Genomic DNA, 26729 nt, shown 5'->3' on the forward strand with positions numbered 1-26729 from the left:
GATTTCCAACACTGATTTTCTTTCCACTTGATTTTCCACCAGAACGTCAAATTAAAGAAACGCAAGATTGACTTCAGGGAAGTTTTTAGATTTCTTTCTTTCTTTTTTATCTTCTTATCTTTCTTTCTTTCTTTTTTATCTTTCTATCTTTCTTTTTATTCTTTTTTATCTTTTTATCTTTCTTTTTTATTTTTTATTTTTTATTTTTTTATCTTTTTTTTTTATTCTTTTTTATTTTTTTTTTTTTATTCTTTTTTATTTTTCTTTCTTTCTTTTTTTTTAATGCTTTCATAATTAGATATTTTAATCTATCATTTTTTGAAAATGACGTTAACTGTAGAATTAATTAAATTTTTAATTATATCATTGCGCGTTTGTTTACAAAGCAATGACATCAATACAAATATTCCAAATATGTTAATTTTCCTGTCGATGTTAAAGTAACAAATATTGTTATCTAAGTTTAAACTATTTTAAATATTTATCTGATACCGCAGGAAATGTTTACTTTAAAATATTATTAACACTTTTTTTTTTTTGTAAATTTTCATGCGTTTTTTCTTTCTCCAACTTGTATGTTTGAAACATGTTCTTTTTTAAAACCTGGTTGAAGTTTCAGCGCTAATTGGAAATACCGTAAATAAAAGTTGCAAATATGAAAATATAGAAAACTACTTTTTATCGCAATGAAAAATGTCAAACATAAAAACTTATCCGGTGTCTTAAAATCAATCTCGAAAAATTTGGACTCAAAAATTCGAGATTCTTTAGCCAAACATATTTCATAATAAATGTTTACTTTCATGAAACGAATCAAGTTTCTTAAAAATTGTGTAACTTTTTGTTAGCGAAAATTTCTTTTCTTAAACAAGTTAAGCAATTGAATAAAAACAAATTACAATGAAATTATAATGAAATTATAATGAAATTACAAATATATTGTTCACAAATATCAGGAAAGTAGTGAAGTTTTTTTTTTTTTTTCTAAAATATTTAATCTTAAGAATGTTTTTCATCAATTAAAGTTAAATTATCATAATTTCAGTTCTATCTAAATAATAAACTTAAAATTGTGTAGTGAGGATTGTAGGGAAATCTACTCTAAATATTTCAGAAAATTTCTTTCTCATGATGTAAAGTTTTCTACATTAGCTCTGGACTCAAAAGGTTTATTGATTTGTACAATTTGTAAATTGTAAGATTTGATTCGATTTCAATAAAGAACATTTAATTTACCAGTAAATAAAAAATACCAACTTTATATACTGGCTGCCTGAAAGTATGATAAGTTTCACCTAAAACTATTTGTAAATTTAAGATATCTACCTAAAAATATCACTAAATTTATAAAATGAGTAAGCCTAAATTGCCAAACTTTATGACTCAATTTCTATATAATTTTGGATCCAAATTTACAAGAAAAATCCTAATTTGCTTAGAAAGTAAGACTAGGAATGTCCTAATTTCCGGTGACGGTGGTTTTATCTAGATTGTGTAAATCTAAAGATCATGTATAAAAATACCTTTAGTAGCAAACCTTTTTTAAAAGTTGCAAATTTTTTAACTATGATAAAATTCAATCAATGATCCACGAATGGTCAACGAATCAGAATTAACCTAACAACGTGTGTTTTAAAATAAAACACAGCAACAGAACATCGGAGTTTGATAAAACAATAAAACTAGACAAGTGTCTGGCGGGGTCTGTTTAGGTATTTTTTATGTTTTATTTCTTGTTTAATGTGCTGGGATTCTGTATGTTTGCTATTTTTAGAGTTATGTTATAGAGTGTTAGTGATTCGCAGGTTATGAGGATTGGGTGTCTCTTGCTTCTATATAATGGCACTCTGACTTATTTATGTTTTGCGCGTACCTTTCTTTGCGCGTACCTTTCTTTGCAATATTTCTTTTTTAATTTTAAATAACATTAAATAATCTTTTTTCCTTTAGATGCTGTTATTGTTAACAATAGTTTTTTAAATTTTGATTAAAAAAAAAAAAGCAAACTCTTAAGCTCTTCTGTCATTTTTATTTGCTTTTAGCTTTTTATACAAGATCCATTAGGGGCATTGGCGTCTTTTTATTTTCATTTGTTAGTGTGTAAATGGTTAATTTTGAGTGGTTAGATTCTTACGAATGGCGTTTTATTTAGAATTCCGATTAGAATAATTCTTCACAGAACTAAAGATCATGCTTGTTCATAATTAAAATACAGACATCTTGTCGGCAAAAAATCGTTCATCCAATTCCATGTGGCAGTTCTTTATATGACATTGAAAATAATGATGAAATGTAATTATTGCTATTTTTGATTTTAATAAAAGTTCATAAGTGTAGCAAATAGTTTACTGGACGTTTCAAAAAAAAATTTAAATGTTTTTTTCCTTAATAGTTGTAATTCAATGTTAGGGGCCGACGAACATCTAGCATCAGTTTTCGATACACACTTCTCTTCAAGAAACGATGCTTCCGGTTTAAATCTTGCCTCATAAAATCTATTCAAGGCAACTAGTTTTAAGAAAAGACATAGCTATCAATGTTGTAGTTGTTGCATTTATACAAGAACCTGATATTAGAAAGGAAAAAATCGCAAAATCTTATCCACACATTTTAGCAAAATTAACATAAAAAGTCAAGTTGATATTTAATTTAAAAGTTCATAACTTTATAAATACTAAAATGATTATACTTCTAGGTCATCCTGATAAATGAAATTATCAAGTTTTTAAAGCATATTTTATGAAAAACCAGTTTCGTTAAATAATCTTATGCACACATGCGTAGAAATAAGAAATCAAGAGTTAGAGACAAGAGAGATAAAAATCCTATTTTCAAAAATAAAAACCTTTTAAAATATTAGAAGATGAGTTAAACTCTAATTCATTTCAATCAACATTTTTAGCTTTTTTTAGTTTTTCAAACAAAAAAAGATTTCAGAGCTTCTCTAATGTGAGTAATATTTCTCAAATTTGACAAACGGGTAAAGTTTGACAACCGGATAAAATACAAGCAAAAAACGAAGTAATAAAAAGAGTAGCAGCTTGACCACTTCTCTTGATGTCAAGTTTTAAAAAATAGCTGAAAGAAGCTTTTCTAAATTTGAAATTATTCAAAAACTTCTATGGGTAAAAAACTCATTAATAATTTCATAGAAAAAGGAGAACTTAAGAATCTGAAATCATCCTCAGTTATAGATCTTATATTACGTTAGCTCTGCGAAAAAAGAAAAATATTTAATCACAAGAGTTAAGATTTTAATGTATTGTTTTTACTTTAAAACATTTTGTCTATGAGTGTTTTTTATTCATCTTTCAAAATAGGATCTCTCTAAAATTTTGATATAGTGCCCACTCAGAGCTAGCTTCGCCACTTAGCTAGCAAGATAAATTATGGGGGGTTGATAGGCAACTTTGGAGTTGATTGTTTTACTTATTGCTGAGATTTTTTAACCTGTCTGGATTTTAATTCCACGTTCCATGGAGAATGTATTTATTATAAGATTAATAAATATCAAAAATAAAATGAATAACAAAAAACTTAAATTATTAAGATGAGGCAAGAATTATTAAAACAAGACGCAAGACTTTAAAAGAAAATTCAAAAGACGCACTTTGTACAATTTTATTAATTTGAAACAAAAAAAGTAAAAATAATGCAAAAAAAAAGAAAACAAAAGAAAACAAAAAAATCATAAAACAAAATCATAAGAATTCAAAGGAATAGTAAAAAAAAACTCATATTTATACAACTATACGCTACTGTTTTTCAATAACTCGCATGAAAGTTTATTACTGCATTCATTAAAATATTGGTTCTAATTTTTTTATTTTTTTTTTGCTTCTTAATGTGAAGTCATTTGTTACATCTGTATAAACTTATTTTAGCATATACCAACATATTAAATAAAGATTTTCTTCGAAAATAAAATCAAAAAAAATTTGATGTCAAAAGGATTTAAGACTTAAAATATGTAAAAAAGGTTAAAAAATATATAATAACTTTAAAAAGTACATAAAAAGCTTTTTAAAAGTATACAATAATTAAGAAATATACAAAATGGTAATTTTAAGAGTGAAATAAGTAGAGGAAAATGAAATCAAGCGGAACTGAAGTCTGTGTTCAGTCTTTATAACTCTTTGATCGCAATTTGATCTTAATTGCTCGTTTGCATCTTACAAATCTATTACTTTGTTTATGAGTTTTCATCTGGTATTCTTTCTTACTTAGTCGTTTATCACACTCTACCATTGTTTCTTCTGAAAACTTGAGTTAAATGGCTTAAGAATAATTTTTAGATATTTTCATTTTGATTTATTATTATGTTGTCAAAAATATTGGATGCATTTTTTATCGGTTACTTTATAATGTCTGCCATTTAAAATTTAGTCGAGTTTGTGAAGTATTTATCATTATCAAGTATTTGCCAATTATTGCGATTAACAAAGATTAGCAAAGATCGCGGAGATATAACAAAGAATTTGATGTGAATATTTTTTTTACATAAAATACTATACCATATTTATGTAGCAAAAAACTTTTATATATCATTCGACTGATTCAAACACCTCTAACAGTCACTTCTAACAGCTGCTTCTGCTGCAACTGCTGTTTTAGTTCATTTTCTTAATAATTTCGAGGGAAGAAATCAAGTTAATACTTTTATTCTGATTTAAGAAAAGTTATTTGGTCCATTCATGTAAAAAATTACTAGTTTTTATTACAACACAGAAAAATATTTGTCTTGTTTCATATCAATCTACTTTCGTATCAATCTACTTTTTGAACTGTGATACCTAAATTTATGTAAATCTCACAAGTAATCTTTAAGAGACCAATTAAAATTTTTTTTTTTTTATAATATGACTATCACATACAAATTTTTCCCGAATTGGGTGCCAATTTTTTATTATTTATTATAGTGCTTCTCTATAAAATACCGAAAAGATATTCTCTATGAACGGAAATTTTTTTCTATCAACGGGAACTTTTTTTGAAAATGGTCAATTAGCTTTAGAAGATCTTAAGTGAGTCACAAAAGTTTAAAAACATCGCAAAAGATAATTTTGAATAACATTTATCTCCGGTAGATAAAAACTATGCTTGGAAGTATTTCTTCAAAATTCCTGTTTCATGAATTATTAGGTGGGCGTAACCATAAAGTTGCAATTTTAGCAAACAAAATTCAAACAAGTACAACCGGTATTTTTCCTGAATAAAGCAAAAGGTAAAAAATTGGAAAAAACTTCGGCTTAAAAATATAAGTACACAATAAAAAAATTGTTTATATGAATATTTTAAATATTAAAATAGTCAAAAGTATAATTTGGTAAAAAAGCTAAAACCAATTTCCCAGCGGAATTACATGATACGTATATGACAACTACGAAACTCCCTAAGTATTTAAGCATTCTTTCATAATGGGTATTGCATCGTGTATATTCTTTATTTCTGGGTAAGTCCTTAATACCCATAAAATCTTATCATATTGTTCTGGGAAAAGTTCTCGAAGCTGCTCTACGATTTCAATTTTCAAAGAGCCTTGAACGTGACGAGCTTCTTCTTGCGTTTCTGGAAGTGTGGGCGTATTTCGAGATTTATAATAGTTTTTCATTGGGTAAAAATTCCCATGCTGACTATATTGTCTTTGATATACCCCCATTCCCCATTGTGGTAATGAGCCGTAATCATCAGAAGAAGGACGACTGCTGTTTCCATATTCACCGGACGGTGGCCTACTTTCACTACTAAAACTATACTCCCCAGAAGAAGGTCTACTACTGAAATCTGACGATAAAGGTCTGCCTACGTAATCACAGTTAGTTTGTATGTTTGAACTAGTTTGTAATTTATTGCTTCCAAATTCACCAGAATTTGGTCTACACTGAGGTTGTACAAGTATATACTGTGGGCTAAATTGAGAGTAATCACCACTATACTTACTTTGTTGCTGTTGTTGTACATAATCCACCGAAACACTTATTTCGTTATTTATTTTGTACATAGCATTAACATTCTGTGAGATGCTAGTATTGTCTTGAAAAGGTGGCCCACTTATGGGACGTTGAAAACCATTGTTTTGAACGTAAATAAATCTATGCAAAGAATGAGGAGGAGAAACGTATAGTTGTTCGAGATTAGGTAAGCTAATTGGTCTTTGCTTGCCGTCAAGTGATGTTGAAAGACTTTGTCCAGGATCAGAACGTGGTCGAGATCCATTATTAACTTCTTGTAATTGATTGGGTAGCGGTGGAAGAGGTTTCTTCATAAAAGAGCCTGAAAACCGACGTTCAGGGTGGTAGAACTTGCATTTTGGTCCAAAAGTGCATTTTTTTCCATATGGGCAAAATTGCATTCCTCGTTTTTCAACATTTTTTCTTAGAAACTCGTTTAGTGTGGGTCCGTGTCGACCAAGTGGATCATCAGGTGGCATAAAGATATCGCCAGCAAAGGTGTACATGAGTAGACGTTTGTTAATAAAATCTTTCCATTCGTGCATATCTCTTTGAATATCTCTAAAATGATCATTGGACACAATAATACCATCTGTCTCAACGGCTAACCGAACAATATACCGATCGTCATAGCATTGAATCAGCTTGCCACCGACGCGACGCGACGGAGTAAAACTTAAGACGCCGTCATCACTTAACTTTGTTAAGATGTCTTGATCAATTATTGGAGTACTTTGTTTAGAAGTTTCATTCCGCCAGTTAGGCACAAACACTGTTACAGCATGACCACGTTTTTGAAACCAATTTACAACAATAGCGATACCTCGACATGAGAACACCTGATTGTTGCCATGGCTGAAATTAAAAGAGAAGTCAAATAAGTATCTTAAATAAAAGAGTTTTCTAAAGCCAATGGAAAGTTGTTAAGTTACGATGGTGCTGAGGATTGATGATGATCTTTGTAATTCTCGGATGCATGAGTTTAGAGAAAACGTAAGAATTAAAGGAATTCCAAAAATTTTGGCCATAATAGCGCAGCTAAAACGCTTTAAAAAATTCAGAATGCTTTTTATGTTTGTAAAAAAGAAACTTATAAATGAAAATTTTAAAAAGATTAACCACTTATCCAATTTATAACATAAATAGTTTTAAGTTCTTTTGTTTACAAGTGAATGTTACTTTTAAGAACAAAATGACTTAAACTAAATTCATTGGATTTTCTTGTTTTACGTAATTTCACCAATCATCCAAGTTAGGCTCCTTAACAAATCCCTCACAATTGTTATCCTCGTAACTCTCTTCCACACAACAATCCTTCTTAAATCTTCCTGTCTGCAGTTTATCTAATTTACAGTCCTCAAAAATTGCTACAAATTTTGAAATATAATATAAATTAAATAATAAATACAAAAACTTTTAATGACAAACTCTCATGAAAATATCCTAAAATACTTTTAAAAAGTTTTAAAACTATTTAAACATTTCTCAAGGCCAAAAAAAATTTTTTACTGATGAAGAAATCTTTTCTTTTATGATTTTTACATTCTTACAACTGGTTGTACGAAACTGGATGCATTTGAGTTTTCTCTTGAAAATATTGCTAATAAAAGATGTGAATGGGTGAAATGTGAAAAGGGATGTGAATGGGGTGACATGAAAAAGTGAAACACGTTAAAAGAGAGAAACGTAAGAAGTTGCGAGTGAAACTTGTAAAAAGTGAAAAAGATGCACAATTTTCAATTTTTTTTGTAAAAGTTCAGGTATGCATGATGAAACAATCTCTTGCTGCGCGTGATCTTTATCATCTATTCGATGCATTGTTCTCATAAGTTTACTAATATAACATCAAAAAGTAATTCTATTAATAATTTATCAGTTCACTAAAGGAAAAATTGTAATGCACAAAAGCTTCGGATGTTTTTTCATAAAGAAACTTGAAAACTTGCTGTTAAAGAAAAACTCATAAACTTTTTAAATGATTTTTAAATTTTAATTTAGCCGACCAATGTTATCACGCGAAAAACACGTGGCTGAAAGAATTGTTTATTTAGTTTTAAAAATAAAAAACATTCTTCTGAAACTGGAAATCTCTCGGTGAAAAAAAACCATCGAACAACAAAATTAACAAAAATTTTCCAAAAACATCAACATCAATTGAGAAAAAGCTGTCAACTTTTACATAAATAATTAAAATAATTAAAATAATTAAAATAATCGTCTAAAAATTCCAAAAATCAAAACGAGCTCGTTTAGCTTTCAAGCGATAAACAAACGACAAGTTAAGAAAATAATCAGTGGTGAAGCAACAACTTCTTCGTTTTAATTTTTTTTTTTCCTTTTTTTTTTTTTTTTTAATGTTTCATATTTATCAAGTTGTTGAGAAACCCAAAAAGTTTTTTAAATGAAAGCAGCAAAATATTTCCTGGAGAAGAAGTTGCCTGAGGTTAAGTTGAGAAGATGTAAAGGAAATGTAGGTAAATAAAAGAAGATTATTCCACAACCCAAGAAATTCAATTGGATGTATCTTTTAGGTGATTAGGAAATTGTAAGTTTTTGTAATCTTGATTGGATTTTTATCAAGATAAAATATCAATAACATCGTACACTACCTGCAGATTCAGAAGTGCAATTGTGCAGAGAAGTTCTGGACCAAGTTTTAAAACCACAATACACATCATATAGGTTTGTAGCATATAGTTTTATAGCATGAAGTCATTGGTCTCGTTTTAAACTGCTATACACAACTTTAATTGAAGATCTTTCAAATCGTATACCAAGTTCTTATGATATAATCTGTGCACGTGTACCAGTTCCCTATGATATAATTGAAGGTACTGCTTATGTTGTACCAGGTCTTTATGATTCAACCTGCCTTTTGGGGGTTTAAATATTTCATTATTTCCTTCATAGTATCCTTCACCTTTTAGATTTAGGTAAAGTTTTGCTGTGAAATCGTTAAATTTGGAAAGCAAGTGCTGAGGAAGTTTATTACGAAAAAAAAGTTCTTCCTGTGAATTTTTTTATTGATGCTTATTTAGAAAAGAGCGCAAAAATTTTTAAAAACTAGTTTTTATTTTACATTTTTCAAACAATTTGTTTTTTTTTTAATAGATATTCTTCAAGAAAATAACTATGACCTATATTACATACCTCATTGCCACATTTGATCCATCCACGACAACGTGACGCAAAAATGCAGTACCAGAATTCGAAGGGGTGGTTACAGATTCGTAAAAACTAGATAAATCTGTTAAATTTTCAAAAGGTTTTCCGTCTCTTTGCGAATTAGCAGCTTTTATTAGTTCGTGCAGTAACTCATTTTGATCCACTGTATCTGGTCCAAGCTTTTTCATAGCTGATTTTACTTGGCTATCGCTGTAGCCAAGTTTCCTTGCGTATTCCATTAGGTCACTGTCAATAATATCATTCGGACCTTTCTCCGAAAGGCTGCTTTTTATTTCCTCTCGATCAAGTAGGGAATCTCTACTTAAATTTATAATATCGTCACTTAAATCTTCGTCTACGGTTAAAATACTAGTTCGAGTTCCGTAAGAGATATCAGAGTTTTCGTCATGAAAACAATCCAATCCGTGATTACATTTTATATATATTCCACTATCTCTTCCAATTGATGACGCTGTATCATCTTCGATTTCAGCAGAATAATTTTTTTCCTCAATAAAACTTTTTACAACCTCTTCAACAAAACAAGACGCTTTCGTTACACTTGAGATTGAGCCAGATATTTCAACTTCTTCCAAAGAATTAAATGCAATATTCGCAGCTGATTCTTTTTCAAGATTTGAAAGCCTCTCTCCGTTGGTACCACACAATAAGTAGTAGACTGGAGGAGGAAAACTTATTCTTACTACTTCTTCCGGTGATGCCAAACCTTTCACGTATTCCTTAAAACAAAATAAAAACTTGCAAAAGTTTTTTTCAATGTAAAAAAAAAATAAAAAATCTCAAATACCAAATAAACATAACATATCATCCCCTATATGTCACTGTGAATGGATATATGTACACTCGTTGGTCGGCGGTCGTATAAACAAAACTTCAATGTAAATAACTTTGAAATGCAAACAAAAAATATTTCGCGGATTTAGAAAAAGTTGGTCAAAAATAATTGTCGTAAAACAAGTGTTTATTAACAACAAACCCTTGCTTTAACGACGTTACTATGCTCTCGTCCTTGTATATCCAGCCAGATTCCAGCCACATGCATAAACTGCTTGCCTTTCGGTGATGTAAACTTAAGTTCTACGTGAAACAGTTTTTTGACGTGTTCAGCAAAAAATTTTATTCTGTCAATACTGGAATCTTTGATAAAAACATCTAATGTCGATAGTTTATTTTCATCCATATTTTTTGAAGAGATCAAGTTATTAGTGATTCTAGCGCTTTATTTACTCTCTTATCGTGCGAGTGTTTATGAAAGACATTCTTAGCGCTAATAACTACATCGCTCGATTTTCATGTCAGCTCATTCAAAGTTTTTTTGTCAACACACCCGTTGTGAATAGCGCATTAAAACTGCTGTAAAATCAAGACCAGATTGTTGGTCGATCCAATATCAACTTGACAAATCCGCCATAGAAGACTATTCTGTATTTAAGGAATTTTGTTTGTTGTTAATTAGGATTACGAATCGGCTTTGGTAAAAAATTTGTCAGATCGATCGAAAATAGCTCGCATGCGAGATATGAGATATCTATTGGCACGATAGCTCTTGGCAAAAAACTTGGTGGTTCTGTTTTCTTTGTTATAGTTTTAACAAGACTTGAATTAATGTTTTGTTTTTTAAACTTTTTTTTGACATGGAACTTATTGAAATTAAATCAACGATATTTTTTTAAAGAGAATCGTAATGTTAGCATATCGGAAGTGTAACTTACACAAGTTATAATCGACTTTAAAGACTTTTATTTAACTCCGCAGCCCTTTTACTTTACTATTTTTTTTTTTTTTTTTTTCTTCAAAAGTAAAAAAACTTTACATTTTTAACATACTTATTCCATAGCAGCGAAAAGAGTTCTTACAAGATTTACCTCGATCTTTAATTATTTTTGATTCACGGTAAAATGTCGCAAGTATTTGAAATCGTCATGCTATTTATCTATTTGAAATCGTCATGCTATTTATCTTAGATAATTCAAATAATTCAATAACTTCCGTACCTATGTATTTCACAATTCGCCTCCAAGAATATTAAGCATCTCAGTTTTGTGGCAGAAAATCTTAATCAACCAAGCATAATGTTTTAAATATTTAAAAATAAAAATACAACATAATAATCGTCTTTCAATTAATGTCGCAATTTTACTTTTTTTAAAGGGTGTATGATCAAAATACATCAAAGTTTAAAGGGTGTATGATTAAAATACATCAAAGTTCTCTTGTTAGATATTTTTTCTAACAAATTGTTTACATGTAAATTATATGCACGAACGATGGTCATTTTTTGCTTAAAAAAATATTTATATAAAAACAATTCAGGGGGTTAACAATTCAGGGGGTTAAAATTTTGTTTACGTTTTGCTAAACAAATTTAGATTTAAGATTGCTAATAATATTTGTCGATATTTGAGGCTTCGTCTTAAATATCGACGAATGTCAATATTTAAGACGAAGCCACTATCCTCCTTTCTGAAATTTAAAAGGATTGCTGATGTTAAAAAAAAAGTTTAAACAGTTTTATTTTCTTGTCTTGTGTTTGTGTTTTACATCAAGCATCTAAAATGTGAAATCTCTCAGTGAAAATTGATATATCACTGCTGTACTTCGTATTGTTACACTGCTACAGAGTGTTTTAAATTTAGATTATAAAGAGCTATGAAAATACATTTGATCTTCTACTATGAATAATAAGCTTATTAAGTAGCATTCATATAATTTTTAGATTATAAGTTTTGAAACTTTTGATATAAGATTTGTCTACGCTTTCCGGACTAGAAATTGACCAAAAGCTATTAAATTTAAATTCAAGTGCTCTTGTTCAATTTATAAAAGAAAAAGATATGAGTTCAGTTACAAAAATTTTATTGTTAAAATAATTACTTGCTGTAAAAGCTAAAACCTGGTAGACTTCCTTTTTTTAAATTTTTTTACTTTTAAAAACTGATCAACAATATAATTTTAGTTTGAAGAATTAAGAACTTTCTAAGAAAAGTTATGAACTGTCTTGGAAAAGATTCCCTTTAATGACAATGTTAAAAACATAAAATGACAGTATTCTCATAACACAAGTTATGAGAATACTGTCATTTTATGTTTTTAAAGTGTTTTACATGTAAATTTATAATTTACATGTAATAGACTTTGTTGCAATTTTAGCGATACCCTCTTAATAGTATGACATGTGACGTCACAACAGTAGTCTAGAGTTTAGCTTTAGGATTGGTTGTTTTATTTTTTTGCTGACCAAAACCTGAGCAACAAAAAGGAGAAGCAATAAAAAGAAATTTAATATTTTATGTTTCTGTGTGTTTTTTTTTTCGCACTTCTTTTAAGATTTTTTAAAATTTTTTGCTGCAGTTTTCCATGACTTTAGTTTTCTGTCAAATATTTTTCAAGTTTATTTAAAAACATAAAATATATTTACATATATTTACATTTTATGTATTACATACAAGAAAAGATTTAGTAATTATTTTCAATACACTATTGAAAAATTTTCTTTTGAAAAGGTTTTCTTAGTGGGGATGAAAAGTTAGTCTAGGTTTCCAAAGAGTAAGAATTTCATAATCTGCGAATAAATACCTTCGCATTCGCACGAAATCATTTAAAACATTAACTAATAGTTAAAGGAAATTTCGAAAATATTTAATGAGGCAATTGAAATGTTTCCGAAAAAAAGATGATTACACATGACGATGGTGAAGATAATGTTTGCATCGGAGAATTTTTTGGTTACTCCAGTACCTATCTTTCCAAACTTGGTAGGATTTAAACTGGACTAAATATACTAGCATAAAAATTCAACATTTTGGCGGGTTTTGGCTGTAACTCTTATCCTAGTTACTGGATGGTCATCAAAATGTACCTGTTCTATTTGCATAACAGCTAAATCTTAGATTCACACAAAAAATGCTAAGAAACATAAAAGGATTTCTGGCGTTGCATAATCATTGTGATTAATGAAAAGTTTAAAAAATTATTTCATGATTTGATCCTCTCCGAACTAAGCTCAATAGAAGAAGGTTACTTTTACCTTTGGTACTATTTCCAGCCTTTCCAAGTAGATAAAAATGCTCTAGATTCAGCAACGTTGAAAACCTGCTCATTTTTACAATTGATCTTACTGGCAACAAACAAAATACTGCAAGTGCGCAAGCGGTTTAGGTGTTTGCACCATTATGAACGATCTACTAAAATTATCAAAGTCAATAGAAGACTTTTACGAGCTGATATGAAAGCCTCTATCAGAGTATCTGGTAGCAATCTTATTAAGTTTTTTCTTTAAATTCGAAATAGTAGTTAAATAAATCAATATTTTATAGGGTAAATGGAATCCCGGAGTTCTAGTTTGAGAAACGCAAGGGGTTGAAAGAACTCTTCAGTAAAAAAACAAACATGAGTCGGATAATAGGTAATTTCTGTCCTAACTTTTCACCAACAATAAAAAAATTTAAAAGAAAAGTACTGAAGCTTTTTAGAAAATATAAAAAAATCATAAGTAATAGACTTAATATATTTTTGTGTCATGTGTCTTTGTACAATGCTGTATTAACTTAAAGTCTTTAGAGGGAGAAGGATATTCAATTTGACTCTAGGGAGTAACTTGAGATGCACAGAGCACCTTGAGGTGGTATAGAAGAAATTTTGATTTCTTGCGATAGATAATGCTATCTTCAAGCCGTATTTTGAAAAGCTAAGAATCATACCAAGTAATTAGTTACATAATCGTATGTTCTATTGCTTCTAAAAAAAAGAAAGCAATACTGGTAATCCTAATACTTCTAAGAAAGAAAATACCACCGGTAAAACAAGGAGCTCAATAGAGTCATCTTCGCTTACTATCAAGAGAAGATTTATACCACATTTATACCATTACAGCTATCGTTGGTACAATGTACTATTGTAATTGTATTATCATGTTATTAGTTGTTGCGTTGTATGTAAAACATTTCAAAAAAGGTTAAACTAGAAATAGAAAAGCTATTTTCTGTAAGCTTTTCTTATTAGTGTGATACATTGAAACAACTATTGGATAGAAGGAAACAATCTAGTATCTTAAAATTCGATAGATTCTCTACTTGACCACTACGATAATACCACATTTAAGTTAAACATTATAGAATATATTACATAGCTGGAAAGTCTTATGAAGGATTATGTACAAGATTCTGATAATTCTAAGAGCAATTTTATTGATATGCATCTCTTAATCGAGCAGTTCTATTGGTTATTTGGCTCAAAGCAAGTCTGCAATCTCAAGGGCTTTATTTAATGTGTAATAACCTTTAAGATAAATTTTGAAAATGGTTTAACTTTCCCCACCATGAAATTAATTCATTACATCTTCATAAAAATGTTTCTGCTGTAGGACAGATATTTTATTAGGAAAAAATTAAAATTATGATTTACTTGATGCTTAACAGTTGCTTTTTTTATTAAACCATTTCATTTTATTAATCGAGATAAAAAAAAGAAGAGTTAAATCAGATTCTTTTTCAGATAAACTTTATCTCCGTGAACAAGGTTTTTTAAGTACTTATCCATCATACGTAGATATAAACTAGAAAAAAGACAGAAGTAGTAAAATAAACTCTTCAAAACAACGTAATGGAAATTAAAATTTTTTGATTTAGCTTGACCTATAAGTTTTTTTCTAAGTAATATTAAAACAAAAAGTTACACGGAGGTGGGAAATTTTTATTAATTGCCCGACTATCTTGTGAAAACTATGGGAAAGAGCTTTGAATATTTATTACGAGATAAAACTCGGTCCTTATTATTACAAAATGCTTAGTGAAAGACTTATATTTCGTAAATAATATACATGATTCTTAAATTTTATTTTTTATGAATTACGATTATCGTTCTCACAATTAAAATTAAATCATTTATTGCCAATTCTTTTGAACAAAAAAAATTTTAAAAAAGCTTTATTCAAAATTCCTTTATATAGTTGACACAAAAACCGAACAGTTAACAAAGTGAACTTATGAAGACAATCAATAGCTCTATTTTAAAAGTACACAAAAGATAAACTGCACCTGCAGCATTAAATGTTTTTAACTATTGAACTACTTCCTTTTACCACGGTAATGTTTTTGTGGCTTTGTATAGTTTAAAGAAAGATTGTTTGTAGAGTAATCACCTGAATCTCCGGAATTCGAGATGGAAGATAAGGCATTCTCACGCTTTTTTAATTTTGAATCTAAGTTATCATTTATTCCACCATGAAAATCATTTAGTCGTTTACGGTTATCATGTATGTCTTCTGCATACGCATTTGATCTGCCATGGATTTCGTTATTTTTCTCCATGTAAACATTTGACCTACTACTTTTATTATAATTTAGGTTTTCTGAAAAAGAACGATCATAAGTTGACTTCAACTTTGAACTGTCGTAAGCGTTACGATTGTATGTAGGCCGATAGTTATTTTTAGTGCTTCTAATACTTTCGAAATTTCTCTCTTTATTAGAATCTCTATGTATCATTTCCTGATTGTCATTTCTATATCGATCCATCTCAATATTGCGCAACTGATTACCTCCTTCACGAAGTTTCGAGTCACGTTCATGCTGTTTTTCATCGGGTCGCTGACGACGAGAATCTAACTTTTCGTGGTGTGCATCAGCTCTTTGAAAATCGTCTCTGTTTTTCTGATGTAAATCTCTGGTTTAAAAATAGTAATAAATAGAAAAAATATTGGATTAAAATTCATTTTCAGCGTTACGTTTAAAAGGAGAAGGTAAAATTTCTTGAAAAACTTGAACGTGAGTAAAAGTAAAATCTGAAAAGTTGTATCAGCAATATACAAATAATATTTACTGAAATTACTGTTTTAAACTTTCAATGAATTAGAAAAGAATACCTTTTTTCAGTATTTGAACCATACTTTCCTATAGTAGCTTTTAGTTTAGCTTTATCCTCAATTTGTCTTAATCTTGATATTCCATGGTCTTCTGACATTTCAACAAGACTTTGTTTTTCAGTAGTTTTTTCATAAGATTTTCTTCGAGATCCATCAGACATTGGAGAGGCTATAACTTTTTGAGCTGGTGTAGAGAAAGGTGCTTCCCAGTGACCACTAGATTCAGCAGTTTCTTCCAAGCCAGATTTAAAAGAGTTCTTTCTTGATTCTTGTGTAAATGGTAGAAAACCAGGAAATCCACTTGTTCTAACTTTAGAAGCCATGGTAACATCGCTGTTAACAGTAATGTCATCAACTTGCGAAAAAGATTTACTGAAAAACGAATCAGACTTATCATTGGATTGACGAGATTCACCATATTGGGCATTTTCAGAACTATGGAAGGTTTTTGATCTTGAAGTGGATTTTAGTTCTTTATCAAAATGCGAGCCTCTTGGCTTCTCATATACAGATTCTCTCTGTGACACTCTTTCTGAATTTTCAGAGCGGTTTTCCCTGGATACAGCTTTTTTTTTGTTATCTATTTCCTTTGGTGAAGTTGAATTCTTTTTCTCAAAACCAGACTCTTTTTGAGGTAGCTGAGTATTTTTGTTAGTATCTTGACTCTCTTTAGAGCTTTGATCAAATCTATTCTTTCTATCCTCACCATCTTTTCTTCTACTTGAATGTGAATCAACAACCTTCTCTAGATTTGTTTCCTTTTCTATTTTATTGCCTTGATACTGAGCTATAATTTCAACTCTATTCTCATTTGTTGAATACATTTTGTTTTTGCAATTGTCATGCAACTTTTGATGCGATTTACTGCTCCGATGTTTTTCTTTGAAGTTAATACCATCAGATTGAAAACGCTTTCTACTTTCATCGTTATCTCTTGCACCATGTCTTTTCCAATTATCTTCTTCAGAACCAAGTTCTAAATCATCATCAGACTTAAAAACATTGAAAACTTCTTCTTCACAAGGCGGAGTGACAATTTCATCATCATGTAAAGCAACAGCCTTTTCATCTTTAGCCAATGGAATTCCAGAAACAGATCCAACAGCAATGTGTTTTTCTTCATCAAGATTGTCAAGAATTTCAGCATCTTTTGCTATTGAATCATTAATCAAAATTTCAGATTTCTTTACATTTTGGGCTATTAGTTCTTTTTTAATCTGTTCTCGCAATTCATCACATAATTTGGATTTCTGCTGTTCAAACCAAGTATTCAGTTCTTCTTCATTAATAATACCTTTACGCTCTTTTTTAGCTTTCCTTTTAATACCTTTAATCTTTTTGACAGATTTCTTCTTGTTTTTTCTCTTTTTCTTTTTTTTCTTTTTAATACTCTCATCACTACTACTATCAGAATCAAGCTCAGAAGAATCACTATCACTTGATGAACTGTAATGCTTTTTGGATTTCTTTTTTTTAGACCTTTTCTTTTTCTTTTTTGGTGAATCTGATTCTTCTGTAGATGATGACGAGTCGTCGCTTGAGTCACTTTTATCAGTTAGCTCATCTTCAGATTTTTCACTTTCATTAACTTCAGATTTTCTACTGTTGTTTCCATCTGATTTTGTATCACTATCATCTGATGTAGAAACTTGATTTTTTATTTCTCTGCTTTCATTTGCTGACAAAACTTGTTCATAATGGTTAGCTTCAATTTTAGCATGAGGCATCTCATGATATTTTTCTGTTGTAACATGCATTGGTTTCTCTCTTTTTTCAGAACTTACATGAGTCCCTCTCCCCAATTTTTCTGTGAGCTGTTCATTAAAATTCATGTCTTCATTATGAACAGTTGCATTGTTAGATATACCATAAACCCCTAAGCTAGAATCTTGAAGAGACAGCTTATTATCAACACATAAATTGCTTTCTTGATTTATGCTGCAAATATTTTCTGCATTCAAATTATCTTCTTTTTTATCAATTGAACCAGGAATATTATCAGAATGTATAGCAACATTTACATCTAATGAGTCTATCTTAGTTTCTTGACGCTTTAGTTTAGATTTTTTTTTTGTTTCTATTTTTGATTCAATTTCTCTCAATTCTTCTTCCATCTTCTTCCTCTGAGCATTATTAGACTCCTTTTCTCTAAGCTTTTCTTCATCCATTCTTTTCCGCTCAGCCAAACGAGCACGTTCTACACTGTTTGAGCGTCGATGAGAAGCGCAAAACCTAGAGCCTTGAGTATTACGACCTCTGTCATGACGACGATCAGGAACCCATCTTGTTCTTGGAGGAGAAAATCTTCTTTGTACATGCTGAAATCTATTTTGTTGAAATTGACCTCGCCCATACCGAGTACTATTGTTAAACCGACCTGCTTCTCTTCGCATTGTTCTACTTTGCTGCCATGCTGACCTGTAATTTTCTTGGACATGTCGACTTCTAGGAGAACGAGAATGTCTTTGGCGAGGACTTAACCGCCTTGGACTCCGACGCTGTGGGCTTTTAGATTGACGCTGCTTTCTTAGGTTGAACTCTTTTCCTCTCAAGCTATCATCTTTTGACAATTGCCTCTCATGATCATTCTGAACTCTATCATGAAGTGAATTTGCAGACATTGACTGAAGAACATTGCTTTGATCATTGTTGCAAACAGCATCTTCAACTTCATGTAAGCTAGAATTTTTAATTAGATTAACTGATTCGTCTTTTGATAAAACAACTGCTGACCTATTCTTATCTCTCCCAAATGATACTTGAATTGTTTCAGCAGGAATTTCATCTAAAGATACTAATTTCTGATAGTCATTAGTGTGCTTCATATCGTCATCATCAAAAATTTCAATGCTTGCATCTTTGTTTTCATATTCACTATTTCTTTTGTGTATCTTTCTTCTATCTTCTGGAAATTTTCGGTTTATTTCTTGAGGAAAATTGTATTCTTTATTCATAACTTGTGCATCTAATGCAGTGAAATTTTGACGAACCCCAGAGAATAGCTGCTGGTTTGGTGCAGTTGATGACTGGATCTGAAACCAATTAACAAACTGAAGCTAAAGTTAAATCAATTCTTGTAACAAGAGGCGGCTATACCTGAAATAGTAAATCGACGCATTCAATTAACTATATTCGCATGCGCTTATTGATAAACTATGTTAGATGTACAAGTCAGAGAGACTTAGTTGCTCCAACCTTTAAGGCTAAGTAACTTGTATCGAGTCCTATAGTTCATATAACAAATGTGTAGGAAGTTGCAAAACAAACAGCTTTTCTCATATTTAAAGATAAAACTTATTTGTTTCCTTTTTTTTTTCTCCCAACATCAAAAAAACTCATTATCGATTATAAATTTGACTAATATTTTGTTGTAAATCTTCAACAAACCAAGACTAAATTTACGCTGATAAAGTAGCTTTTCCCAGATGCAGCCAAATAAATGTTTATATAATATAAAAATAACTTTAATGAAACTCAATTTGTGATGTTTATGGATCCAATTACATTTTATTCACTCTATGATTACAGAATGTACCATGTATTGTTGGTTATTGAAACAACTTTGCATGTGTGCATTTGGAATCAGAACTTGTAAACCTAAAAGAAGAATATAGAAGAATACATATTTATTTCAAAGGAAAAGTTCTTAAAAAAGAATAAAGAATAAAGCTCTAAAAAAATACCAGTTATTAAAACTTTCAATTTCATTTTAATACTAAACTAAATCTGATTTACTACTGTTGTATAAATCCCATAAAATTATAAAAAAAAACAGATTCTAATCTTTAGACTTAACAGTTACCAAAAACACTTTTTTTTTTTATTTCTTGTAAAATCAAATTACAGGAAATAATTAATTTTTTGTATGGTGGCCCACTCAATTTCTAATGCTATTAAAAATAGATATTGAGCAACTTAAATTAAAAGATGCCATAAGAATTATATAGACTAAAAAGATTATCATGTTAGTTTAACAGTTCAGGTTTATTAATTTTAACAATATAAGTTCATAATTAAAAATGTTTTAACAATTCAAGTTTCAATTTTAACAATTCAACGAAAAACAAGGTAATTAAAAAGCCATGAATAATAAAATCTTACCAATAATTTATTTATAGCCAAAAGTATGATTCTTGCTTTAAACCACTTGTATTAAATTAAATTCTCTTTGCTACCATACTGTTGTTGTATATGAAATCATTTCTTCAAAATCTACACTTTATTTTTAGCTCACAAGATCAATTAATACTGCCATAACATGTTAATCTCAAGAATTGTACATCTAACACTGAATGATATTGTCTCAATACAAAACAAATAATATTGAAATGCATAAGGTGAACTTATTAAGACAAATTAAAATTTTACTATGAACCAATAAATTATACCTCTCTTCCTTGATCATAGAACGAGGTCTGAAAGAATGGAAATCCAATCTTACATATTTTACAAATGTGTCTTTATTATAAAAGCAATTAATATACAATAGCAATAAATTTTTTTTAAAAATATCAGAATACTTTTGAACTGTTTTTAACAATATTAAACTGGGATGAATAAAAGAGTTTGTTAAAGCATTAGACAAGGACAGTGCTTTCCTCCTATGCATGTCAAGGTTTTCCTAGTGTAAGTATGGAAAAGTTAAAGGTTATAAAATTTTTTAAAATGAATACGAAGTAAGAAAACTCATGAATAATAATAATAATAATAATAATAATAATAATAATAATAATAATAATAATAATAATAATAATAATAATAATAATAATGATAATGATAATAAAAATAATAATAATAATAAAAATAATAATAATAATAATAATAATAAAAAGAGGATAGATTCATAAATTATTGTATTATGTATATAGTACACACTCTCTGTTCCACATGTGGTTAATCTATTTAAAAATATAACTTATTTACCTTAATGGGGCATCAACAGATTAGGTTTTCAACAGATTAGGTTTTTTTTTTTTTTTTTTTTACAATATATAAAAAACAGAGTAATTCCATCTAAAATAAATTTTGTTGTTAAAACTAAATAAAAGATCCTTCTGCCATCTTACCACATTTAGTCACTCACTTTTGATCACAATAAACTAATTGTTTGGTCTGCATTTGAAATTGTTACTATTAAGAATTGAAAACTGAAGAAGTTAACTCTTTAAACAGGAAATATTAGTTGTAAAAATTATTTATTCTGCATTTATTGGAATGGGACGTTTTTTTATATAAACATTTTATAAATTAGAGATTCTAAAAAACTTCCCAGAAAACTTTTAAAAATAATCTTTTACTGTTTGATGGTATTGCTGACTTGCGGAAAGTGAGTTATTTCAAGGCTTTCCAAACCTATAGTGTTGCTTTTCAATTTTTTTTTTTGTTTTTGTACCACCCTATAGTCACATGCTTAGCAAAAGGAAAAATAAAAGTATTGCTATATAAATTGTCTAAATCTAAGCAGACACCTACACTCCAGGGCAAATTGTCTACTAGCTCTTTAATGCAACATTGGACAAAACTAAAACTTCATAGTTGTAATATTATCACTAGATGACATGTAAAAGTTCAGGACAAAACCAGAACTTCAGCATGCATACTTTTGCTACAGTCAATAGGAGAAAACTTTCTTTGATGGCAATCAATGAAGACACTCTTAAACAAGACTAAAAGAAAAAATAACCAACCTCTTCATTTTTTGATATTTTGTGTTCAGAAACTTTATCATAACTTTTCTTGCGCTTTAACTTAACTGGTTTACTTCCTCTGAGTTCACTTTTTGATACAGGTATCTTCACTGTTAATGCATTTGATCTAGATCTATCATCTGTAATTATACTGCTTCCACATGAATCATTATCACTATCGACCTCCATTTTTTGTTTCTTAGACAACCTAAAACAAACAATTGATTATTAAAAACCTATTTTTTAACTATTTAGGAAACCTAAAAAAAACATTTTAGATTTTTTACAAGTACTATAACACAGGCTTTAAATTTGTTTTATTGACTAATACTGATATTTCGGAGATAAACAAAAAAATCATCAAATATGCTGAACAATTAATAACATCAAATCACACCTAAAAACAAGTATGCAAATAGTACAAGAGTAAAAGTAATTTTTGAATTATTTTCTGAACAAAATTTAAGTCAGAATTAGGAAGATGAGTTATGGGTTCACTTATCCAACAGAAAGAGTGCTGAAAACTCATATTTTACAAATGCTATCATTTACACTACAGACATTGTATAATAAGGTTTTTCTGAATAATAGCTTTAATGTAAATAATAATAGTAATAATGACAAAGATGGAAGCACATTTTAAACTTCTTTATCATGGTAATGTCAAAATTAGCAATTAATAAATTTCTTAGAAATAGAGATATAGCTAGGTATTGAGCACATTTAGTGATAATTTTACTAAATTGAAAACTACCCTAAATTAAAGTTGAAGAAAAAAAGCCCACAAATGCTACTATTTACTGTTGTGATACCAACTTGCAGTGTGATACTATCAATTTGCACATCCAACTAACAATCAGTATTTCAAACATTTTATTACTGAAAATGTTTGAAATACTGATTGCCAGTTGGAGTAGTACCAAATTATTTGTTAATTCTTGTCAGATAGAGAGAAAGCTTACAAATAAAGTGCAAATTTTTAGATAATTCTTTTCTGAGAAATCAAATTTTCTGAAGTTTATTAAAATAGATCTCTTTATACATTTAAAACAGTGAGGTTTTTGGTGTGACATGTTTATGCTCATAGGGAAAATTGTTAATTAAAATTTGTCTTAATCAAATTAAATCAGTTTTAATTGAATAACAACTTTGCACTATGTCTTGAAGAGCTGAAACAAAATAACAAGGTTCGTGATGTATCAAAATATTTTTGAAATCCTGTTACTTTACATGTCTAAATATATAAATTATTTTAAATTAGATTTATTTTAAATAACTTATACAGAAATTCTTATCTTATTCTTTTATATTCATTAGAACTGAAAAAACAAACACCAATTCTTAGAAAAATGACACACTGTATATACCAGCGTATATATATAAACCCATTTTACAAATTGACTTAAACTACTCTTTCCATCTTTTTTTTTTTAAACTGGAAAAAGTACTTTAAAATTTTATAAAAATTTTTAACTGTAAATGTATTTTCCACAAACTTTTATTTTGGTCTTCTTACATTCTACAGAAACATTTTTGATCCATCATAAATGGCTTAAAGTGTTGACCTATACACCAGTATATATGGTATGTGTTTATGAGATCACAAGTTAATATAAATGGATTTTATACACCCACTTGAAAATATTTCTCTAAAAGGTATCTTTTTAAAAACAGAACTTCTCCATGATAAATTGCTACAACTTCATATAAAAAACAAAACAAGTAATGCTTTTTACATAACTGAATCTTGATAAGCATCCTGGACCACATCACAGTAACTAGGTCTGTCTCATCACTCTAGTCTTGGCCTTTGGTCAACAAATTGCCTCAATATGATTTGTTTATGTGAGTAAAGAAAATGGAAAATGAAGTTCATCGTGACATGTAAATATACTTATACTGATAAAATGAACCAAGAAAAATTCATTTGTGTATAATTATTGCCAAAAAAGCAGCCCCACAATTTACTTTAGGAATTAATATCTTTTCTTTGGTTTAGACTTGTGAATCCCAAACATCTAGTGCTCTCAAAATAATCAAATCTTAATTTTAATAGTACATCCTGCTCTATTTTGTTCTTCTTTACAAGGTACAAACAGAAGTTTCAAGAAAAATATGTGCATTAAGATTTTTTTTGTTAAAGAATTATTTAAAGTATAAAAAATATAGACTAAAGATGTAGAACTATTTTTAAATTTTGATTTTAATTAAACTTCTTAAATTTTGCATCAGGGTGCCATACTAAATCATATAATTAAAATTTAAAATTGTTATCTAAAATATAAAATCAATGAAAAAAAAAAAAAATGATGATAAATCAGAATTGCAGTATCAACTAGTATTTTAAATTTTGTCCATCAAAGCCTTAGTAGATTTAATTGGATTCAAATCTGACAATGAAGCTGGCCAGGGCATTCAATTTATTTTCTTTGATCTAATATTATTTTCATCACTGAAAATGTCTTGCTTATACCTTTGCATAAACTGAGTAATTCTCTCCTTATACCACTTTAATCTTATGAGAATATTTCTGGCTGTCATCATTGGTTTTATAATGGTTGCACAACAATATTTTTCCTAAGCAAAATATTTCCAATTGTATTTAAAAAATAGTGCTTTTCACAGCTTTTGTTGAATGTTTTGGTAATATAACTTACCCTTGAGTTGGCTCTAACTTGACAAAATCAGATATAGAACTGTTCTTTTTCTTCTTTTTTTTAAAAACTTTTCAGATCCTGGCTGAAAATTTTGGATGCCACATCTTATTTCAAATATTTTCAGAGTATTTCTGACACAGCACTCTGAAATAAATAACCTACTTGCTATTTCTTGGTTTCTGATCCTGGAGCTTACTTCATACCTATATTTCTACTATCTGCCACTTTATTGCTTTGCTTAATATTTTTTTGAATCATTTCTACATATTTTAACTTTTAGAGATTTTCAAAATTTCAAGAAAAAAAAATCTAAAATGTGACTAAACTGGTCATCATTAACAATTTTGTTCCTTTTAAAAAATTGAGCATTAAAAATAACATTAACTGGTAGAATAGTTATGAATTACAGTTGTTCTGAAAAGAAATTGAACAGAAATAAACTTAAAACTTTGTGTACCTGTTTTTTTTTTCAATATTTCCCAGAATTTGTTTTTTTTTTAATATGCAACGGATAAAAGTGAATTGGTAAAAAAATAATGAAATAGTAAATTTGTTAGTGACAGTCATAAGGAATGTTCTTCTTTTATGCAAGAAGAAGGAGAAAACAAAAAAAAAAACAAAAAAAAACAAAAAAAACATGTATTTATTGATTATAGTTACTTTTTTATGTTTTGAAAAAAAGAAATCAGTAAATAATTTTAATGTTCCTATTTTTTTAAACCACTGTTTATGATTGAATTAGTAACAAATACAAGTGTGATTTAAAATAGCTCCTCACCTAATATTGAAATTTCTTTTACAGCATTTAATATTTAATCAGTAGTATCCAGGTTATTTATGAACAGTGATAAAACTCATTTAAAGATAAGTTCCAATAGAGGTAAATTAACACAATCTATGTTCTTTAAAAAAACAGTTTTAAACAAACTTATTTTGATTAAACCTTTTAAAAGTTTTTAGGAAGAAATTTATTAATTATTTTATGAATTTATGTTACAGGTTTTCTTACATGTAAGTCTTTAAAAAAATGGCAAAATTTTGCTACTTATATATTAGTTTTGTTAGGCTTTTTAATTTTCTTCCATTTTCATTACTAACTTAAATTATTCAAATTACTTTAGCACACTTAGAATGTTTAAAAAATCGAAGAGAAACAAATTTTCTTTTAAAACAGCGTCTTTAGTCTACAATAAATACAGGAGTGAAAAGGTTGTGAGTGCAATGATGCCAAAAATATCAAGAAAATTGAAAAACAGCTTAAAAGAATTGTTAGAAAACTAATTTAAAGATAAGTTGAGATAAGCTAGTTGCAATGAATAAAAACTATAAACATTAAAAAAAAGCTAAAGCTATGATTTATAATGGTGTGTTAATTTACAAACTGAATATCTAAATTCTGCTTAACTTTTTAATGGCTGACTGGAATCAGAAGTAGAAAAGCACACTAACATACACCTTCTACTTAAAAAAAACTTAAACAACTTTTATACTGATCCTCCCTTAAAATGCCTTAAAATATGTTAAAATATCAAGTTTAAGCACAATAAAGGAAAAAGTAAAACATGGTAAAACATAACTTCTACACACACACATATAACCTATACCTTGCACTATCATAAATAGAAACGCCTTTTAAATGGTTTTGAATTCTATTTATTTTTTCTATTCGTTGTGGAAGAGGTGAAATATGCTTTCTAAACAGAAAAACAAGAGTATTCTTGTCTAATGACGTTTCTTCTTGAATAATATTTTTATCCCTTAAGTGAGACTGTAATGTTTCTTGAGATAGATTATCAGGAAAACGCAATTCATCAGTTGTCAAAACCTTTTGAAAAGATAAATTACGTAGCGTGGACGCACTCCAACTTGAATCTGCCATCATTAGTTAACTTGCAAACCAAGATATAAACCCTTTACAAACACACAATAAACATTTTCTCGTTTATTAGCTAGCACAGACAGTAATTCCAATAGACAGTTCTGTTTTACAAAACATCATTGGTGCATTAAGATTACTAAAAAAACTTAAAGTAAAACTTTGAAAAGAGTATCTTTAACCTGAAAAGATTATCTTTGAAAAGATTATCTTTTCAGGTGACTCCTAATAGATATTAGTCACCAAATAGATGTTTGTTTAAAACAGCTGAACGTTTTATGACATTAGACAGCATCAGCTTTTAGATCACCATAATTGCTCATAAAATCTTGTAGATAAAATACCATATAACACTAATCCAAATAATGGAAATAGTTTAACTTACTTTTATGAAACTTTATTTGAAACATCTGCAAGTTTGTTTCAAATTACACTTCTTAAGCGTCAACTCTAACCTTTTTTTTAATCGACTCTAATTAACTTTTATCAGACCAGTTAACAAATTATAAC

At 28.8% G+C, this 26729-nt stretch overlaps 2 protein-coding genes across 3 annotated transcripts; both read right to left on the reverse strand.

The window, feature by feature from the left end:
- Positions 1 to 5184: 5184 nt before the first annotated feature.
- On the reverse strand, positions 5185 to 10498 carry LOC149890906 (uncharacterized). Its single transcript, XM_090082236.1, has 3 exons — positions 10114 to 10498; positions 9102 to 9856; positions 5185 to 6806 (listed from the first exon to the last, which is right to left on the reverse strand). Exons 1-3 carry the CDS (start codon positions 10315 to 10317, stop codon positions 5393 to 5395), a joined length of 2373 nt encoding a protein of 790 aa, XP_089938362.1. The 5' UTR covers positions 10318 to 10498; the 3' UTR covers positions 5185 to 5392.
- Positions 10499 to 14921: 4423 nt separating this feature from the next.
- On the reverse strand, positions 14922 to 26360 carry LOC145202137 (uncharacterized). Of its 2 annotated transcripts, none has more exons than XM_090082239.1 (5): positions 25948 to 26360; positions 21687 to 21894; positions 20388 to 20414; positions 16000 to 19031; positions 14922 to 15800 (listed from the first exon to the last, which is right to left on the reverse strand). In XM_090082239.1, exons 1-5 carry the CDS (start codon positions 26223 to 26225, stop codon positions 15203 to 15205), a joined length of 4143 nt encoding a protein of 1380 aa, XP_089938365.1. In that variant the 5' UTR covers positions 26226 to 26360; the 3' UTR covers positions 14922 to 15202. The 2 variants fall into 2 exon arrangements, with proteins under 2 accessions (XP_089938365.1, XP_089938364.1); XM_090082238.1 differs by having other exon boundaries at positions 16000 to 19055; positions 25948 to 26237.
- Between the last annotated feature and the right edge of the window lie 369 nt (positions 26361 to 26729).

This window comes from Hydra viridissima, unplaced genomic scaffold, assembly GCF_058129835.1.
Source record: "Hydra viridissima isolate aposymbiotic clone 2 unplaced genomic scaffold, HvirCarnegie_v1 scaffold_3, whole genome shotgun sequence".
NCBI lineage: Eukaryota > Metazoa > Cnidaria > Hydrozoa > Anthoathecata > Hydridae > Hydra > Hydra viridissima.

Coding starts and splice junctions, on each gene's coding strand:
- LOC149890906 (XM_090082236.1), bottom strand. CDS start 10,317: ATGGATGAAAATAAACTATCGACATTAGATGTTTTTATCAAAGATTCC. Junction 9,857..10,113: donor GTAACGTCGTTAAAGCAAGG/GTTTGTTGTTAA, acceptor TTTTGTTTTAAG/GAATACGTGAAAGGTTTGGC. Junction 6,807..9,101: donor GGATCAAATGTGGCAATGAG/GTATGTAATATA, acceptor TTTTAATTTCAG/CCATGGCAACAATCAGGTGT.
- LOC145202137 (XM_090082238.1), bottom strand. CDS start 26,225: ATGATGGCAGATTCAAGTTGGAGTGCGTCCACGCTACGTAATTTATCT. Junction 20,415..21,686: donor AAATATCAAAAAATGAAGAG/GTTGGTTATTTT, acceptor CCATTCTTTCAG/ACCTCGTTCTATGATCAAGG. Junction 15,801..15,999: donor GGTTCAAATACTGAAAAAAG/GTATTCTTTTCT, acceptor TTTTTAAACCAG/AGATTTACATCAGAAAAACA.